The sequence below is a fragment of the Panthera onca genome, chromosome C2 (assembly GCF_046562875.1).
Source record: "Panthera onca isolate mPanOnc1 chromosome C2, mPanOnc1 haplotype 2, whole genome shotgun sequence".
Lineage (NCBI taxonomy): Eukaryota > Metazoa > Chordata > Mammalia > Carnivora > Felidae > Panthera > Panthera onca.
In genome coordinates, this window is record NC_138347.1 from 62,001,694 (window position 1) to 62,022,733 (window position 21,040).

Genomic DNA, 21,040 nt, shown 5'->3' on the forward strand with positions numbered 1-21,040 from the left:
ACCGACTGAGCCACCCAGGCGCCCCTGGGTTGAGTCCTTTAAATGGACTTTGATGCATAGGGCAAGGGTATGAAAGGCCTTGAGGTTACCATGGGCACCAGCAGACAAGCAGTATCTCCATTATCTCTGCCCTAGTCCATGCCTCCTGGAGTATTCCACCCTTCCATCCTCTTTACCCTCCTCTCTCTCAGTCAGTAGGTGTCATTTTATTTATCATTTGAAATATATCATTAGCACATTTCTTCCTCTGGATGGGATACAACGAGAAGATGCTTTAATGCAAATTATAGTTCCTTACTTTCTCTAACTAATCCAGTTGTCCCACTTTCTCTTTTCGAACCCCTATAAAACTTATTAAGTGTATGTTGTTCTACTTAACCAGGTTACCTTAGATATGTCAGAATCCCAAATTCAGGGTTGAGGCTATTTGCACCCCCCCCCCCCCCACTTACGGAATCCCTGATGTCAAGAGTGAAACAGGTAACTACATTTCTTAATAATTATCTTCTCAAGTGTTTTGAGATATTGGTGCCTCTAGCTGAAGTGAAGAACACTGATGTTTGGTCCTTGGAGACAAGTAAACAGCAATATGAATTTTAAACTTCATATTAAAATTCATATGAATTTTAAACTTAAGCACTTGTATAGCTGTATCCCATCAAACTGTTATAGACTGAAGTCAATGGCAGTTATGGGTGAGAAATTGAAGGCCAAATTTAGCATAGTTTGTGGTATTTTTTTTTTTTTAAAGAGTTGGGTCTTGAGCAGTTAGAAAATGGCTTTAATACTGCATCTTAAGAGAACTCTCACTTAAATTGATTTTTCTCATGTATATATTATATATATATTATACATATAATATATATATATATTTTTTTCCTTGAAGGCTCATCTAAAATAAAGAAAGATAGAGACATCTCTCTTAGTCATAATATTTCTAGATTTTCCAACTGAATCTGTGCAGAAGAAAAATTCCTAGTGGATTGTTATTCCAAAATCATACTAGTAAAGTTTTTGGACTTTGTCTTTTAGTCCAAATAAACTTTCTGGTCCAGCATGTGCTAACTAACTCTTGTGTTTGTTTTACTTATCCTTATAAACATTTCTCTAATCCAAATGTATCATCTTCTCCTAATTTCACCCATCCGTTTCTCAGGGGCGTTTATGTCTATGCTTGTAGCCATCAGGCAGGGGGTCAGATACCCGAAGGTTAACAGCTGCTAAACGGCAAGGGTCCAAGGTGCGCTCTCCTAGTAACACCAGTAAGCTAAAACAACTGAGTCCTCCTCAGTCGGCCTGAGGATCTTCTCTGCTCTGTGGATGCTCCTCTCTCCCACCATTTTATCTCTTCCAAAAATATGTGATACAAGTAATGTTCCCTGCTGTCATATGGAAACCTTTCTGCAACCATTTTTCCTCTTTTAGATTTTATATGATGTTTTAATCATTCATTCCACCTTTCTCTTGTGTTGTTAAAAATACGCTTCCTTTTCCCAGCCTCTCCCTTCCCCCAGCACCTTATCCATCCTCACGGACTATATCTTCTTCAATCACTCTCACCAGTGCCATTTTTTAACTGCCATCTATTTTCCAGGATCTTACATCACCTCTGTTCCTTAAAAGATCATCACCAAAGAGATTTCTGTTCTCTGAGTATTCTTACAGTTAAATCAACCAGGCAAAAACAAAACTAAAAAACAAACAAAAAACAAAATAAACAAAAAAACCCAAAAACCAGCAACAACAAAAAAAACCACAAGGCAGTTATCAAAAGGAAGAGAAACGTTATTTGATTTGTAAATCTTGCCCTATGCATAGGGATTGAAGTCCTGTGTTTTTGTTTCAGTGACTGGATTCTTATTTTTGTGTATGTTTACCTTTAATAGGTAAGGTTGAAGGTGAGGTAAAGGAATGCTTTTCAAGCTTTCCACGGGAGCACTCACTTGACTGAATTCTCCCGAGTCAGGCCCTACTTTGGCATACTTACTGAAAAGGACTAGGCTGGCATTGGTGACCCCCAGATTGTTGGCAGCCACGCAGGTATAGTTGCCATAGTGCTCCTCAGTGACGTTGGTCACCGTCAGGGAGGACTGGCCCTCCGTGCTCTTAATCTCAAGGCCATTAGCACTGTTTATCCTAAGAGTTCAAAAACAGAAGAGTAAAAAGAAACACTGATGAAAACTTGGTGTAGCAATCCCTTTTTCATCATATTGGAGGACATGGAGAGAAATGTAATAACAGCTTGTTCCCTGCTCAATTTCTCATTTTAATCGTGCAACTCTGTATTATCAGAACCGATGTCTACCGACAGAGAAGACTTAAGAATGGATGAGTTTCACTGAGCTTTGGCTTCTGCTCCAGGCAAGAAAGACATACAGGTGGAGACATACAGAAAGACATACAGGTGGCTTAATACCCATTAAACCAGCTACTTCACTCTTTGCATGTAACTTGAATGCTCTGGGGCTTCAGATTAAGAACTACAGGCCTCTAAGCACTTGATAAACAGATTTAGAAAATGAAGAGTCTAATAGTATAGACTCACATAATTACAGCGGGGCTAGGTTCTGTCCCTAGGATCACCTAGTGGAACAACTGGGGCATGGCACGTTTGGCACATACCTGGTGTCATCCCGGTACCACTCAAAGTCAGGCGCAGGCACTGCTGAGGCCTCGCATTTGAGTGAAGCTTTCCGTCCTGTGGTGGCTTCATTGCTCTTGGATTCTGTGATAGTGGGAGGATCTGGAGAAAAGACGGGCACACAGTTTACATGAAAGTCAGAGGGTGCTGTGGAATTTCCACGCAAGAAGGAATCAGAAAGGACAATCTGATTGGAGAGCTGCACGAAAGGAAGTCTTAAAATCCTCATTTACAAGAATTTTGTGATCACCTGAATGAATGGGACTGATCACTAGAAAACTAAATAAAATGAGAGATGATTAATGAAACTATGGACTTGCTTTTCCTAAATGGGACGCTTAACAGGGTTTTATGGCAATGGAATAGGATTTCTGTCTCCCTCCTTCAATAGACCAACAATTATTTCAACCATGGATTGTAATACTTACATCATTTTTTTCTTTTCATAAGTTAAGTGGTGATACTAAAGGTCTTGGGATTTCAAACATATAATTTGAGTGTTTTTCTTGTTCATCATCATTATTATTGTCATTATTGTCACAGTTTGAGATGGTGGTAAGAAGTTTGGTGAAAGTAATAGGGGGCTAAAATTCTCCCAACCCAAGCTTAGCCTGATAATCATTGCAGGAATTCAGAAAAACAAACACACGAATGAACAAAATTGTGTTAGATGATTACCTTTTTTTCTCCTAAGAGTTCCCTTATCGCATGACCCAAGTAAATTGTGCTTTTGTGTGTGAGTGTGCAGTTTGAGGTCTACCCTGCCGCGTGTCCGTTTTCTGTGCTCTCTGGCAGTTGTACACTTGATATGTGCTGCTTCGAACTGGGTCTGCAAAACGTGTAGCGGGCTTGAAATAAACTCAGAAGCACATCTGATATCCTAATTTGCCACGATTCTTTCAAACAGTCCTTCAGAGGGCGGAATGAGTGTTTACAGGGATGTGTGACCGAGCTGGGATGGTAGGCTCGAGCTCCGGGCTTGATGACGTTGTATTTGTGCAGGTTATGGACCTTCAAGGAGAAAAGTAGTTTTCGGTCCAAAGGTCATCTGCCAGAAAATGGTAGGCTGGCTGTGCACACAAGTCAAAAATAGAGCCGAACAATCTGTTTAGACTTTGTAGAGGAAAAAGCTTACTTAGGGAAATTAGCAAAGAAAACTCTAGTAACACAAAATTCATTTAAATTTCTGCTCTTTAGCACTTGGTTCAGCTCGCTCATTTCTGAATTTTGTCTTCATATTCAAAATTATTTTCCAAGTTTCCCGTCTATGAAAGACTCTGCTCTTCTTAGTTAAAAAGGATGCACAAAAGCATCAGGTTAGTGTGCAGTTTTCTCTCCCAGTTCATTTTTACATCAGCTTGGACATCTTTAAATCACTGCCAGAGAGAGGAGGAGTTAAAGCATGGTTAGACAAGCACCTCCAGCCCATGTGCAGACAGGTGTGCCAGAGTGGCTGGTAGTGGCTGTTCTGTTTTAGACTTACCTGCTCAATTTTGTTTGGCACAAAAAAGCAGTCTGATGAGCAGAAAAGAACCTTGGATTGGAAACTAGGGGTCCTGGATTTTAATTTCAGTTTGGTTGTGTGGCCCTCCCATCACACAATTTATCTTACTGAGCCTTGGTTTTATTACCTATAAAATGAGGGAACCACACTTTAATGACCTATAGTATCTCTTCCAGCTTAAAAACAAAAACAAAAACAAAAACAAAAACAAAAACAAAAAAACCCAATTCTAGTGAAAACTGCCTATCCTTCACAAATGGGCAGTTGGTATCATTACGACCTAAGTCTGTTTTCCTACCCATAACGCATTTAGCCCTTAAATTACTAACTTTCAAAATTGTAACTCATTTATCTGTTCCATGGGTTAGGAGTCAGGACGAACAGTCAGAAACAGGAAACCTGAGGTCTGATTTTGACTCTTCTCTTAAATAGAACTGTGGCCTGGACAAGTGTCTGCACCAGTTTGAGCTTTTTCTTTCTCATCTTTTAAAAGAAGGAGTTAGCTTAAAAGGATCCCCAAGATTCCACTTACAATTCTTTCATTCTATGTTTGGTTATATAGATCATTAGAGTCCATTAGTTCAAAAGAAAATGGAGGGGCGCCTGGGTGGCTCAGTGGGTTAAGCATCTGACTTTAGCTCAGGTCATGATCTCGTGGTCTGTGGGTTTGAACCCCACGTTGGGCTCTGTGCTGACAGCTTACAGCCTGCTTTGGATTCTGTGTCTCCCTCTCTCTCTGCCCCTCCCCCACTGGCTCTCTCTCTCTCTCTCTCTCTCTCTCAAAAATAAATAAATAAACATTTAAAAAAGACAATGGAATAATTGGTGGTAGTTGTATTGGTGGGGGAGGTATTTGTATAGAGATGGGGCATAGAATAGAGGTTAAGAGTTTAGATTTAGAGTTTGATAGATGTGAGCCCAAATCCAGGTTCTATCCCTCACTGTCCTTCCTCCTTATAGAAGATAGTACTTTATCTAGAGTTACATTTCTTCAATTTCCTCATCTATATAATGCTGGAACCAGAGGCAGGGAGGTCCACTTCGAGATTACTGAAGGAAGCCAAGATAGCCTGTGCTAGGTTTGTGATAAAGGGGCTGGACGAGAATGGGCAGATTTGCGATGGAAAGGTATGGAGCCTCAGAACTTACAAGAATAGGGGTGCCTGGGTGGCTCAGTCAGTTAAGTGTCTGACTCTTGATTTCGGCTCAGGTTGTGATCTCATGGTTGTGAGATCACGCCCTACGTCAGGCTCTGTGCTGAACCTACAGCCTGTTTAAAATTTTTTTTTTTTTTTACATTTATTTATTTTTGAGAGACAGAGAGAGACACAGCACAAGTTGGCGGAGGGGCAGAGAGAGAAGGAGACACAGAAGCCGAAGCAGGCTCCAGGCTCTGAGCCATCAGCACAGAGCCCAATGGCGTGGCTCGAACCCACAAACTGTGAGATCAGGACCTGAGCAGAAGTCGGATGCTTATCCGACTGAGCCACCCAGGCACCCCATGTACAGCCTGTTTAAAATTCTCTTCCTCTGGCCCTCCTTCCCCTCTCAAAAAAAAAAAAAAAAGACAAGAACCTATGTAAAGGAGGAGTGTCAAAGGTAACACCCAAGTTTCTGGCTTGAGCATCTAAGTGATGCCATCTTCTGAGAAAGGATATGTCAGAAGAGACATAGATGGCCACGAATGAATGCTAGTTTCCCATCCTCACCTCTTCACGGAAGCAGGTTGTTAAGCTGCCAGTGACTCCCTCCACAGTTTGCAGCATGCTGGCCAGAGAGATAATCTTGCTTGTAATTCTACTGCTTTAATTTCTCAGTTTGTAAAATGAGTTTGAACCAGTGTTTGTGAGTTTCTGGAGCCACATTGCTATGAGTGACAAACCCTTGATGATGACTACCTTTTTGCTAAACCAGCATAATCTGGGCCCAATTACACGCTGTCCATCCCCTCCGCCTCTGGCACTCATAGCTGTGGCACCTCAATGTAATAATGCCATGATAAATGGCTTCCAGACCTTCCACCATGGGACCAGGGATGCAGGTCCCAGCTGTACAGTTTTGTGGGAGAGTTCTTCCTTGCTCTGGATGTTTCCTTCTGTGTGGTGGGAGCTTATTTCACTTCTTGCTCTGGGACCCAGAAGGAAGAAATGATTCTGAGTGAAAAATTTGGGAAGAATAAATGAGGTTTCTTTAGCTCCTCTCTTTCCTTGCTTCCTTTGCAACCAAGCTTCTGGCAGGGAACAGGGCTTCCCCTCTGCTTCTCCACAAGAAAGTCTTACCAGGACTGTATCCTTCCCACTCTCAGGTGAGTAAGCCTGCACCATTCCAGGGCTGCTGCCATGACTGGGGAAATAAGTTGTCCACACTAAGTACTACATCTTCCCATCTTGATCTCTAACAATGGGGGCCATTGAGTCTTCCATACATCTTTACTTATTTCTCAATTTGTTCAGAACCTGAATAACTAAGTAGTAAGTTATTTATTAGCCCCTCAGAGATGCCAGCATGGGAAAAGTGGCAGCGAATTAGGGTTGAACACTTTTAAGTGCACTAATTTTGGGATAGGATGACATTGGTCAATTACAAAGGCCGAACACTCGCTTCTCTCCTTGAAAATCTAGGAAATTTCTCCTACCAAGAAAACTTCACAGATAATGATAAATGTATGAAGAACTCATTGTTCCTAATATTTCTCAGATGACACAATGGTACAGGTCTGTTTCACTCACGGCTTATTGGAATGAACATTTCAAATTCATTTGTAATGAATCCTGTATAGGTGAGACTAAGAAAAATTGTTATAAATCACATTGCAGCATGCCTGGTGTAGTTAAAATAATAGATGTCCATGCTCAAAATATCATTATAATAAAAATTAAATGTGGCTTAATAAAAATGCTGCACAGAGGTCCATTGTAATCCTTTATGTGATTTTAGAGTAGCCTACAATTTTCAAAGGACTCTTCCAGTTTTCATTACTTAAAAATTCTGGGTTCTGAATATATTAATAAGGACTTTCTTTTTCTTTTTTTAATGTTTATTTATTTTGAGAGAAAGAGAGAGCCCACGTGCAAGTGTGAAAGGGGCAGGGAGAGAGGGAGAGAGAGAATCCTAGGCAGGTTCTATGCTGTCAGCACAGAGCCAGACATGGGGCTCGATCTCATGAACCATGAGATCATGACCTGAGTTGACACCAAGAGTTGACACTTAACTGACTGAGCCACCCAGGTGCCCCAGGACTTTCTTCTTCTTATATCACAAATAACAAGAGTCTTTCGATTAGAATGATAGGATGACAATGACAATGGCTTGGCAAACAGAGTATCATTTATTTAATCATCCTAAATTTTGGAATAATAATATAAAAAGAACAAAATTCTTAGTAAAGATCTCAATTTGTGGGCATTTACCATGTGTTAGCACTTTCTAGGCTTTAGATGTTCTTTTTATCCAAATAGTAGCTGTTGGAAGTAAGGATTATTAACCCTAGTTTATAAATGAGAAGACAGATATACAGAGGGTTAATAACTTGTCCAAATTCACATAGCCAGAATTTGATGGAGTCTAGATTTGAACCAACGTTTTGAAGCTCATGCTTTGACCTCTCTGGGCTTCCATTTGAATGAGTTCCTTTAAAAAGAAATGAATTCCTGGGGCACCTGGGTGGCTCAGTCAGTTAAGTGTCTGACTTTGGCTCAGGTCATGATCTCATGGTTTGTGAGTTTGAGCCCCGCATAAGGCTTTCTGCTGTCAGTGCAGAGCCTGCTTTGGATCTTCTGTCCCCCTGTTTCTCTGCCCCCTCCCCGCTCATGTGCTCATTAGCTCTTTCAAAAACAAATAAACATTAAAAAAAAGAAAACACTGATTAAAAAAAATAAATAAATAAAAAGAAATGAATTCCTAATAAGGAAAAATACCACTTAGGGGAGCATAATGGTAGCTTAAAAAGTTCTATATCTGCTTAATATTAAAGGGTACCAAAAATAGCAGAACATGCAGTACATAGTAGGTATAAACCTGCATTAGAAATTAGGAGTTGTGGGCTCAATTTCTGCCTGTGCCACTTAGGTTGTCATCTCCTAGAGATGACATATTGATCTCGTGGAGCCCCTTACCTCTGAATGTAGATGATGGCCCCTGTGATCTGTCTCACAGGTTTGACATAAAGATCAAATGAAATCATGTATATGAGAGCATGCTTAATACTTGAGGTGATTACATTTATTATTATTATTATTATTATTATTATTATTGAGAGAGAGAGGGTGCAAGTGAGTGAAGGGCAGAGAGAGAGAGAGAAGTGGGGCTCACCCAAAGTGGGGCTCGTGTTCACTCAGTGTGGGGCTCCTGTTCACCCAAAGTGGGGTTGCGTGACTTGAACTCACAATCTGTGAGATCATGACCTGAGCCGAAGTCAGTTGTTTAACCAACTGAGCCACCCAGGGGCCCTACATTTATTATTTTTATTACTATTATTCACATGGTAGTTTGGAAGGAAAGAGGTCTTTGGAGTTAGATCTTGGTTAGAATCCCAACTCTATCTACTATTCACAAGTTCTTTGATTTTGTGGCCAAGAATGCTTATATTCTCTAAGCTCTGTTTTTGTCCTCTCTGCAGAGGGATAATCTGATTGTCTTCCCGGGTTGGTGTGCAATGGTAGACCAAGAGGGGAGGAGCAGAAAATGTAGGCAATAAGAAAGGTACTGTCTCCAAAGAATTTAGAAACAATAATAGAACTAACCGAAAGTTGTCTTTTTTTGTTGTTGTTAAATCACCTTGATCCAGTAATACTAAACCAAACATACTAAACAATTTCAGTGATAAAGTAAATACTCCTCTTTGCTGGGGCAGGTCAGGCCCAATATACCTCCCTCCTTGGTTAGCCACTGTTGATGTGATGATTACAGTGAATCATACAAAATTTCTAACAGTCTTGGTACACTGAAGGAATTCAGAAAATTATGATTCCTGTTCACATTGCAAAATTATGGTGGAAGATTGCAGTACTCTGGATTCTTACTGAATATTTCCTCTGAAGGTCCCATAATAGAGTCATGAACATTAGGACATGTGCTTACTGAAACTATCCCAAATATAAGAGTAAACATTTCCATTGGCATGGGAAATGAATAGCTGTAGCTATGAATATGCAGAGAAAGTAGCCAGTCTGGTTCCATGTTGAGCAGTTATTTTCCTAAAGTCTCATCATTAGGTGATTTTTGAATCAAAGCACTGAAGAGTTCAGTTAAAATACATATATATTACCTGGAGACAATGGATGTCTGCAATCCCAACTGTGGGCTCTATGCCCACAGGTAACCTCTGCCCCTCTAATAAATGGCTATCAAACATAAGGGTGAGCTTTAGAAATGCCAGCATCCATGTCCCCCAGCATCTGTGTTGGGTAGCTCTGGATACCAGTGTGGAGGCAGAGCTGAGTTCAAAGAGAAGTAAGTAGAGGAAAAAGAAGTTATAGCATGATAGTGTGAACCTGATTGGAGACATAGTTGTGGGAAAGTGGAAAGTAGGAATATTAGCTGGTTAATGGGATGGAAGGAAGGTTTGAGAGCTAGGGGCAGCTTTGGAGAAGAATTTCTGCAGAAGTAGGAAAAGATTTCAGTACAAGAAAAGTCCAATAAACTTAACAGTCTGCATTTATTGAACATTTACTATGCACAAGATGTTATCCTCAGGACATTGGGCACTAAGATGAGGTAAACCCATAAGTAGGTACTTTTAATACACTGTGAGAACTGAAATTGAAGGCTTACACATAGAATCTGTTAGGAGAGGCTAGTTGTCCCTAGGGCTGGTGTCTGGAAGAAATTGCAGCTGTACTGTGAGTAAGATACAAGAAGCCAGAAGTCCTATCTATTGTACTAGTAATAAGCCTATTTAGTTGAAGAGATTTCAGGTCAATAATTTAGCTGCTGAAACTCCAGGACCTCTTACTACTTAGAAAATAGATTTTGCATGTCAAATGGCTATATGTAATGCTATAAACCAACTGTGGAGAAGGATTATCCAAGAGAAGCAAAAAGGAAAGACAGCAGAATCCAGCTTATGAGGTAAACAGGACAAACTGTTGTTGTCTACAGCTCTTGTTTAGTGCTCTAGGATTTCAGTGCCCTGCAACAAATATCTGTTGGCAACTGAGTAAATGAATCAATGAAATGCTCATAGAAGAAAATTGTCAACATTGGGACTTTTTTTTGCAGTGGTACTCAGGGTCTGTTTCATTACAATAATCTATTCAGCCACTATTTATCTTAGCCGTCCTGATCCCCTGAACTAATTCCAAGCCCTGTGTTTTGAAAAGGAAGAGGAATCCATTTAAATAATGGGACACTTTCATACTAGGTAGGCTCAGATCAAGTGATGAAGGTAAACACTGGATTTTTCACAGTAGGAACAAGTTCTGCTAGCCAGACCCGATTCTGTAATTTAATCTTGGGAGTCTTCATCTACTTAATACAACTACATTTAAATAGGACAAATTGTATGAACAGACCAACAGGTACAATGGCTAGTTGTTTTAATGTAATATAAACATAGCTTATGAAGTGTTGGTAAAAAGGTGATCACAAAGGAAATCGATACTAAATATATTTTCTAATATGTGACTGATATCATTCGCAAAGTTTGGAGAAATGTGACAAAAGCAGAGTTTACCTATGAGTTTTTTATCTACTCACTCAGTAAACATTCACTTAGCAATTTTTATAAGGTCAGGCATGTGCCAGGTGCTGCTGGTTAGGACATACAGGATGTTTAAGCTCATTATAAATCTCCGTGTGATTTGTTATTAGGTATATTTTCAGAATCTTAAGGTTCTGCCTATATTCTTCCATGGTTCACCCAACACTAGGAAAAGCTCACGTCTTCATAAAAGCCTTTCTTGAAAATTATCAGTATTTTCTGCTGCTCTAAGTTACACTATGGGGACAGTCAAAAAGGAGCAATGTCAGACTAATTGCGCTAATAATAATAGGGCCCAGGCGGCTGGCTTTGATCTTGGGAACCATCTGCAATGCAGACCACTTTGATGTTTCACACAATGGAAGCATAAATATTTTCTATGTACTCCATGACTGGACTTTCAGAAATCTAATTAAGATGAAGGTCAATTAAGAGAAAATGAAATCTTAACTCTAAAAGTCAGAGAAGAGGTGGAAGATGATGGCACGGCTCTGTGTACATAAAAGAACCTAACTAACCTAATTATAAACTTATATAAACACCCAGAGAAATTGCCTTTCATGTGAAAAAAAGGTCCTAAAGCATTTTATAACATTGAGATCATTAATGTGTCTTTGAAACACACCCAGCACTGAAAAAGAATGGTAACACTGGCATTTCAAAACTCTATTACTAAAAAAAATCACAGACAGCTACAGGATAAAAGCACTTCAGAGCTCATCAGATGTACCCCTTACTTCTTGGAAATGATTTCCATAAGTGTCTATGGCAGAGTCCTAGGTATTGGATTCTTCTAGGTATGGTGTGAAGGAGATTTCACTGTCTGTCTCAGAAGGCTGCAAGGTTAAAACAGGGCATTGGGAAATGGTGCAGCCCAGTGTGGACCAGGTCACCTTAGGCAAGTTTCCTCACCTCTTTATGCCTCAGTTCCCAGAATTTTAAAGTCAACCTAATGATATTTTTCTCAGGAGTTTACTGTGTGAATTAAATGACAAATGTAAACCCATTAGTCCAGTGCTGCACGTGGTAGGTATTAAGAATTGAAAACTCCTTCTCTTCCTCTTTCTCCTGAGAGCATGGGCTTTAGAATCAAATGGGCCAGAGTCTGAATCCCTTTTCTTACACTTGCTTTCACACTGGAAAGGCAATTTTTACCTCCTGGGGCTTCTGTGTCTCAAACCCTAAAATGGAGTCTATTATGTACACCATGACAGGGACTTAATTTGGATCACTGGTATATAGGTAACTGCAAGGAGGACTTAAGATAATGGAAGGTAACTTGTCATGGTCTGAAGTATATCTTCAAATGTGGGTCAATGTGATTGTGCATGTGTCTCTGTATGCCTTTGTGCCTGCATGTGCATGTATGTGTGTTATATGTGGATATGTATATATGGGTGTGTAGGGTATGTATTTATGTGTGTGTGTGTGTGTGTGTGTGTGTGTGTGTGTGTGTAAGTATGCTAAATGCATAGGAGGGAAGAAATGTTAGGACATCCCCTTGTTCCTGTCACTAGCCACAATTGTGTGATGTGGGAACTTGAATTTGAGTGATGTGAAAAGTCACTCTTAACTGAACAGGGTAAACGAATTCTCTTTATTCCTTTGCTGGGTGACACACATCATATGGATCCACCCCCACCCCCTGTCTTTTGAACTACATCTAAGGATCCTTTCATCTGAGAAGTTCAAAGTATGCCCATTACCTATGCATCTTAGTGAAATCTTCGTTTCTAATGCCCATACTTTGGGACAAATAGATAACCAAATTAATTTATCAGGTATCCCTAGTAGCCATCGGGGACATGTGATATCTGACCAGTGACTTGAATTTATTCTCAAGGCCAATTAGCTAAACAGCAGAGGATAGGTTATTCCCTTCTGACAAACAATGCAATAAGATAGAAATTCCAGTTTAAGCAGATATGAATTGTTTCTTTTTCCAAGGTGGTATGACCTTGTTCTCCACAAAGACCAGAATAGTGATTGCCAGATATGCTAGTGCTGTCTGATCATGTTTTCTTAATTCTGTAGTCTGAGTAAAAGACAGACTGTATTGTTAAATGCATTATGGGTTATATTTAGAGTTGGTAGAGTTGATTTATCAAATTCAAAGGCCACGTCCTGCCCTTGGATATGTCCAATGTATAAATGTGTATCCCTGACCAGAGGCGCGTCTGCTTGAAATGCAATGTTCTTTTGCTAATGGGATCTTTAGAGCTTGCTAGTGGTGGAGGTAGGCCCTGGGCACACTGCACCTGCTGGCTTTTGCCATACTCACAGTTCACAGTGACCTTGACTTGTTTGACATCCGCTGAAGAGACTTCATTGGCAGCTTTGCACTCATATTTGCCTGACTGCTCCCTGGTGATGCCGAGGATCTCCAGATATTCTTCTTCTCCTTCAAATTCTCTCCCTGAAAAACGGAGATTAGCATGACTGTTTTTTAGGTTTACAATGTGCAGCAGAACACCTATTTTTTTTTTCCAGAAACAGAAAATACACATGGATTTTTTTTTTAATTTTTTTTTCAACGTTTTTTTATTTATTTTTGGGACAGAGAGAGACAGAGCATGAACGGGGGAGGGGCAGAGAGAGAGGGAGACACAGAATCGGAAACAGGCTCCAGGCTCCGAGCCATCAGCCCAGAGCCTGACGCGGGGCTCGAACTCACGGACCGCGAGATCGTGACCTGGCTGAAGTCGGATGCTTAACCGACTGCGCCACCCAGGCGCCCCATACACATGGATTTTTAATACTTGGACAATGTATTTGTCGGAGGTAACGTTCCACAGAAGCAGACCCCACCCAAGACAAAGAGTCAAATGAAAGTGATTCTGGAGGAAGTGTTCTCAGGAAAAACCAGTAGGGAAGTAGGAAAATGGGACCTGGACGAGAAAGAAGCCACGAGAGGGTAGAGGTCACATCCCATACAGAACAACTTGGCTTAATCCCTCAGGGAGCTCTGGGGAGAGCACAAGCCCCACTTAAAGTTGTCCTGACCAAAAGTCAAGAAGCTGGAATGTTAATGCATCTACACCCATGAGGGTGACAGACATCCACCCATCAGTCATTGGTTAAGGGCTCAGAACAAAGTGGGAGTTGGGGGCAGGTGCACATGGTTGTAAGGGCTCAGAGGCACTACTGTTGAAGCACTGATATCATCAATTACACCATGCAGCAAAGCACTCTTCCCACCCGTTGTTATTAGGACAAGTGGCTTCCTTTTGAGAAACTGTCACTCTTCTCCCTTAGATTATGAGGAATTCTGTTCACAAAGGTCATGTTCAAAACCCTGTCTTGCAGTTATGGTTTCCTTGCTCAGTATCAAACTACAACATTACTGAGGCTTTCAGGCTATGGACCAGATCCATAAGAATACACTGCTGATGCTGTGCTTTGTGACAAACTGTGTCACATGGGCGTGAGTGGTAGGGAGCTCAATATCGTTGGCTTAAACAGTTAGGATTAGGGGTCTGGAGGCCTTTTTGGACAGTCCCACAAAGTTAGATGTGTCCATTTAGTAATGAAATTTCAAGATAGGCAGTCTTCTTTAACTCCCCTTATTTGGAGCATAATTGATTAAATGAGTTTCTTCCTGGAGAGGGATGGGGTGGGGAGAAGAAGAAGGGGAGGGGAGGAAAGGGAAAGGGAGGAAAAGAAGGTGAAGAAGAAAGGGGATTGAGCAGGGAAAGAGGTTGGCCAAAAAAGCCAATGGACTTTAACTCTGGCTAAATTGAACCCTCCTCACCCTAGATTACAAATCCCACTGCTGTCGGGTTAAGATGGAACAGCCTGGGAGCCTGCTAAAGGACACCGTCCTGCCCCTGTGAAGAAATCTTGCTCCCGGTCATCCTACACTAAATGGTACCAATTAATAGCTTTGCACAAATGCCACAAGCTGTTTTCCTTTTCTGGAAATTCCCCAATGGCCAAATCAACATAACAGACAGCTAGCACAGAGACAAATTCACTGTCTAAATATGTCAGCCAAACCTGTTAACTACACTCCCAATAGAACATAGGGCTTCTTTGATAACATCCTATAACACAACTGTCAGCCAAGCTTCGAGTCTTCTGTCAATTGTCACTATCACTAGTACTGAGGAAACTATGCAATCTCAACAATAAAGGACAGTAGTTATATAGAAATATCTGGTTCTGGTCCTGCACATTATCTAGCACATGTTTCTACTGAAAATGTTTTAGAATTAGTCTATTAAGTAAATAGCTGCGTGTTATCTGTAAAAGATTTTTTTTCTCTGTGTTTTCACCTTTCTTCTTCTCCACATTCAGGCAAGCAGTCAGATATGACTTCACTTGCTACAGAAGTAGAATATGGTAGGAAAGAAAACAGAAATCTTAGGAAGGGTTATAGTCTACTCTATTGGATAAGCCGGTAAGAATTTGGACTTGGAGGAAAAAAAATTCATTCCTACGTACTTGCAACTATGGACTTGAGAGTCATGCCAGCTAATTGATGCTAAAATCTTGTAGCCAAATACAAATACCCTGAAGACAAATGGTAATGTTGACAACTGCAGGCCAAAATAGGTGTAAACTCATTAAAAAATCTGGAGTGCAGAATTGGGATTGACAGTAAGACAACATTACTGATTTTGAGAATCATGGTGGATCGTAATGAAAGGAGGGTTCAAAACGATATCGGAATGGTGTAGGATTTCTCCCATGCCCTGCCCCCACACCCATCAACCTCATCCCTGAGTAGGTACTGAGCTGTCAGTGAAAGAGAGAACAAGTACAGTCTTCTTAGAGATGGCTAACAACACTGAAGTCTTTTTTGATTCCCATGAAATACCTAGAAATGGTGGGTAGTGAATCCCTACCTTGCAGTTTGAATTTCTGAAAGATATAAACCTGTTCCAGGAGAGGGAAAGATGACTTTTAGCAGTACAAACGAAGGCCCTACAGGTTTGGGAAGGTGGCACCTGTGAGAGTAAACATTAAGATGAACCAGAGAAAATAAAGTGGTGTTTATTGGGTTTTGGACCTGGGATTCTTACATGCCAATGTAGGTATTAATAATCCAGTTTTTTCAGATAAGTGGATAATAAAACAGATCCTCACCAGATGAATTTTCAATCCCACATCTCCAGGAAGACTTACCCCCAATACCACCTGAAGATGAAAGGGAGTTTCTCTTATGGGCCCCAACCATAAGGCAGGATGATCATTTGCTTCTCCCATGATAGCTCTGCTCCACTCTGATGACTGCCTCATTCCCCAGCACACACATACACAGCTGCTTCACTAGAGTGGGGAGTCTCAGTGTGCAAACCAAATACAGGCAAGAGATACTGGCTGTTCTTCCTTCATTTAACAAGCTTGATAAGAATTTAAAATATTAAACAACACCTCTGGAAACCTCTTGTCATTCTTCCTTGACGCCTTGGATCCTTCAGCTGAAACTTTTATATTGCCTACCACCCCTTGCTCGTCTATTTTTCTTACACCCACAGGAGACTTTGCCCACAACACATTATCTGTCCTACTTCACTTGAACACTTCGTATTAATCCATAGTGATCTGAGAGGAAATGGGAGCTTTTCTGTTGCACAGAATTTGGCTCAGATTAGTTGGTGGAGTTAGCTGAGCTGAATTAAGAAACACAAGCAGAAACTAAAGTCAGAGTCAATAAATCATATAGCTTAAGAGAATTAAGTATCGAAAGGTAGCTCAGTATGTCTATAGGAGAAGCTAGTATATCAATCCGCTCCTTTGAATGATCCTCACAGAGTACTCTTTTACTGGGGAAGAAAAGGTATGCTGAATCTTCTGCTGTTGAAAAGCCGGATGGGGCATCTCTGGCCATGTCCTAAGGATGTATTTGCTGTGTGGAGTTATTGCTTCAAAAGAAGGTATGGCAATACTAACAGAGCCCCCAGGTGGAAACAGTCACCATGACCAACTGCAGTTTTTTGTTCAAAGCATGGAGTACATGTTGTTAATCTCGAGTCAGAATTCTAAAATGCCCTTGGATTCTCTTGCTCCTCTCCCTTTGCCCTTGTGTGTCTGTCCCCCTCAGGCCACCTTTCCCCTCCATGTTTTCAGTTCACTCTGACTAGCTGCTCTCAACCCAAGGGTGCTGTCCCCATTTCCCCTTTACTCTCTCAACCTTAAGAAGGCTCTGAGAATGGAGTGTGACACTTAACCTGTTGTTGAGTTCTCTGCTGGAATAAAGCCCTCTGGCTACAACGTGGGCCTTCCTCTTGTTCCTATCTATTACTTTCTGCCCTTGTATAAATGTTTACTTGAAATGCAAATTTCAATATTCTGGTATTTTAAACATCTCAACCTATTTCCACAAGCTTGCTCACGTCCCCGAATGTTATATTTATTCTGGGATCTGGTGTTTAGTTTAAATCTCCCTTTGCTTAATGTGCTTTTGTGTCTCCTGGCAATATTCAGCTACCAGGCTAAATAACTTCTCGTCCTCCTCAGTATATGCACCTTTCAAACTCTTGCACATAATTAGCATATCCCCTCTTAGTCACTGTTTACTCAAATTGTACATATTAGTTCTTTTAATATTTCTTCATAAGTCAGAAAGAAGGGCCTAGAGCTAATGGCAAGAGGAAAGTGTTCTCTTCTGTGCTCCCTAAAGCAGAGGCAAATCAGCCAGGAATAATGCCAATTAAAGTATGCCAGGTGCCACCTTCTGAGTATAGCAGCTTTAGAGTTCTGTGCTTTGGTGAATCATGGGGACTTCAGTGTTGACTGAATAAGTCATTTAGATTCCCAAGGTCAATCAGGCCTTTGTAAGCAAGCAGCCATTTAAAATTAAATATATTTCCATGGCACTGCTCTCTCTCCCTTTCTCTCCTTCCTCTCTCTCTCCCATTCCTCTCCTTCTCCTTCCCACATACACAGACGCATATAGACATACAACTGTTTATTTACATATAACCATGCACTTGAACTTTTAGGAAACAGCATACAAATTCACTAACACCCAAATATTTGCTTACTAAACAGAGCAGGCCTATTCTTGAAAAATCTGCAGAGATGACAAGTGGCCTATTTGAAATTTAAAAAACAGAAAGACTACTACCCTAATAATCATTATGATATTTTTCTTTTCCTTTATTAGAGATACAGGAAATACAATTTAGAAAACTTGTTAAAATTTGAGCATTTTAGGACTTTAAAAATGTAGAATTCCAAGGGTTTATACATGTTAGGAAATGGACAAATCATTTTTTCCCCACTATTCTGAGAAGAATCTTAGTATAACATCCCTGTAGATCATTCTTTCACAGAAGGGAAGATGGGTTTGAAATGGGGTTGACATCTTCTTCGGCTCTTCTAAATTTGAATATTTACAAGTTGCTGTAAACACATTACCTTTAACATAAACACACATACAGATGAAGGAAAAGCAAAGAAGTGGAACGTGTCTTGCAAGGCATGTGTGTGTTTGTGTGGGCCTGTGGCTGGAAAGAAGAGTGGTGAACAGGATGAGCGAAAGCAAGCTATGAACTTCCACCTCTAAAAATAAAAGAAAAAAAGGATTGCAAATCAATGATGCCATTTGAAGTTTCCCGTGCTAACTTCAAATGCTGTAACAAGTTTCTGTTCTTACAGTACGTTTCATGTTTTCTTTTCTTTTTTTTTTTCCTAAAGACATACTCACCTGTTTCTGTGTTTGCTTCCTTCCCTACTTTTTTTTTTTTTTTTTTTTTTTTTTTTTTTCACATCACGTTCTACACAAACATGCTAAGAAAAACGGGAGCGAGAAACCCTGGAAATATGCCTATGATGGGGTTCTGTTTATATTTCCAGCCATGTCTCTCTCTAGGTCCTTTGAAGTTTGGTTGCTCAGCCTCACATCCCACCTGAGAGATCCTTTAGTATTTGACAGTGTTTCTGTCCAAAGGGTGAAACCACTTCTCAACCCACCTCTTACCGCCCACCCATCATGAGAGGGTTGAAGGGAGTGGTAAATGATCTGTGTGTGAAAGAAGACAGGGGTGGGGACAGACACAGTCCTCAGAAGCAGCAATCATAGGAGAATAAGGAGACATAGGGAGGAACACTACATTGAAGAGACACAATGGTGATACAATAGGCATGATTTTAAAGAAGAGTTTGAGGATTGGAAATGAAAGAAGAAAGAGTTCTCTAGAGAATGAGGCATTTAACTATTGAGATATTGAGCTATAAGGAAAGGAAGGGGTTGGTTACTCTGCTGGAGAAATGTTCCCCATTTGAATAGGAAGACACAACAGGGTGTGGATTATGCAAATTGGCCCCATGCCTTCTGCAGCCCCAAAGGGTGTAGTTAGTACCCAGAAACCAGAGGCATGCACAATGCCAGGAAAGATTCACAACTGGCTTTGGCTCTATGAATGAGCATAAGCCAAATGAAGAAGAACGCCCTGGCATCATTTTTCTTGGCATCCAGAGAGATCCAATTCATTATGGTTTGTATTTTTGCTTTCACATACAAAAAATCAGCTAGCTGACAGTTTGAGCTCAGCATCCAGCCGGAAGCTGCCATCTACACATCCTTTTTATTCCTGGGGCATGACATTCTGTTATTGTACTCATACTTAACCATTACTTACCTCCTATTTGGTGTCAGTTTTTAGAAACAGTCCTGCCTTTCTAAATGCTAGGCTTGGAATCAGGATTCCCTACATTCTGTTTTTTCAAGGGAAATTGTATTGATAATAGCTAATCTTCCATTGTAGGGACCACATCTGGTTTCGCTCATCATTGTACCCCTCCCTATCGTGCAGCATGATGCTGGATGCTGGAGTGCTTCAGAAATATTGCAGAGTGACTGTTGAAGAAGCTGCTATTTAATAAACACACACTAGGCACTGTGCTAGGTGACTCAGATATTATCTCATTTAATTCACAATACTGTGTTAGAGTGCTTACAGATGGAAATCCAGGTTTAGAGAAGACCCTAGAGGAAATTGCCCAGGTACATAATGTGATTAAGGAGAGCTGAGGTTCGAACCAGTCTGTGGGCTTCTGGAGCCCATGTTTCTGACTAGGCGTATCTACTTTTGTCAGTAGGCTGCCATGAGATGCTATAGTTAGTTGGACTCTTAGCTCTCATAAGCCACTCTATTTCTGTCTACTGAGTATCAAATGGGAATTTGAGAATGAGAAACTCAGGGAGTTTCCAAAGCAATGCAACTCAGTTACAGATAAAGAAAGTAAAAGATAGCCTTCAGTTTTTATAAGGGCTGTCCACTTAACTTCTTAATGAAAGAATCAAATGAAGCAATATATGAGAAAACAAGTTGGTAATTTAGAAGTTTAGCACCACCTACTTATTTATAGAGGTCCCACCAAAGCCACTGGTGCACACAAATGCCAGCAGCTAGCAAAGGAGCTACAGTGTAGAATGGACATCTAGTATTAGGAAAGACTTACTGGGAGAAGTGAGTTTGTAGGAAGCTGAAAAACACAAGTGCAGAAAACCAGAGCTGGCAAATTGTGAAAGGGTGTGGCAGTCTGGTTAGCCTACTTGAAATAGAGTTTTCCATGCAAGAGAAATGAGCATCATGCTGTGATAGCAAGACATATGCTAGGTTGTGTGGGGTGGTGTGGAAACTCTGGATTTACTGTTTGGTACCCCTGCATCTCAATGAAGGCTCAATGGAGCCTTCTGGCACCCTCAAGGTACTGATTAAAATGCCATTTTTTATCATTTGTTTTTTCCTTCCTTTTCTCTCTCCCTCTTCCCTTCCTCCCTCCCTTCCTTCCTTCCTTCCTTCCTTCCTTCCTTCCTTCCTTCCTTCCCTACCCCCTGCTCCTTCTTTCTTTCATTTCTGGAGAAAACATGGCATATAGGCATGGAATCCCATGGAAATTCTATTTATTTAAAGTCCTTTTTATACTTTTTATATCAATACCACTTACACTTACTATCAGTTCCTTGGTGCTGAATCCTAAAATGTTTTGTGATAAGCTGTCCTATGAATTGCTATTGAGAGTGAAGATGGTTCTTCAGGGATGACAAATAGTCATCATCAATCCTGACTAATAGGCAGTGGCTTCCTGGAGCATGATGTTGAGAAAGATTTTGAGGCAGCGTCTGGGCTCAATGGGAAAGAGTGACAACGTCTGTGAGGGCAGAAGAAAGGAATGTGTGACACATACTTGGACCTTTGCTTGCCCCAGGGTCTCTTGTAGTCCATTTGAGTTTTCTTAAGTA

At 40.7% G+C, this 21,040-nt stretch overlaps 1 protein-coding gene across 6 annotated transcripts in view; it reads right to left on the reverse strand.

Annotated features, from left to right (window-relative positions):
- LSAMP (limbic system associated membrane protein) overlaps positions 1 to 21,040 on the reverse strand; it is an 889,273-nt gene that overhangs the window by 32,324 nt on the left and 835,909 nt on the right. For all 6 annotated transcript variants that reach the window (XM_078453038.2, XM_060639947.3, XM_060639945.3 and 3 more), the window contains 3 exons: positions 13,127 to 13,261; positions 2,623 to 2,743; positions 1,988 to 2,136 (listed from right to left, as the gene is read on the reverse strand). In XM_078453038.2, coding sequence (XP_078309164.1) covers positions 1,988 to 2,136; positions 2,623 to 2,743; positions 13,127 to 13,261 — 405 coding nt within the window. The remainder of the gene's footprint in view (positions 1 to 1,987; positions 2,137 to 2,622; positions 2,744 to 13,126; positions 13,262 to 21,040) is intronic.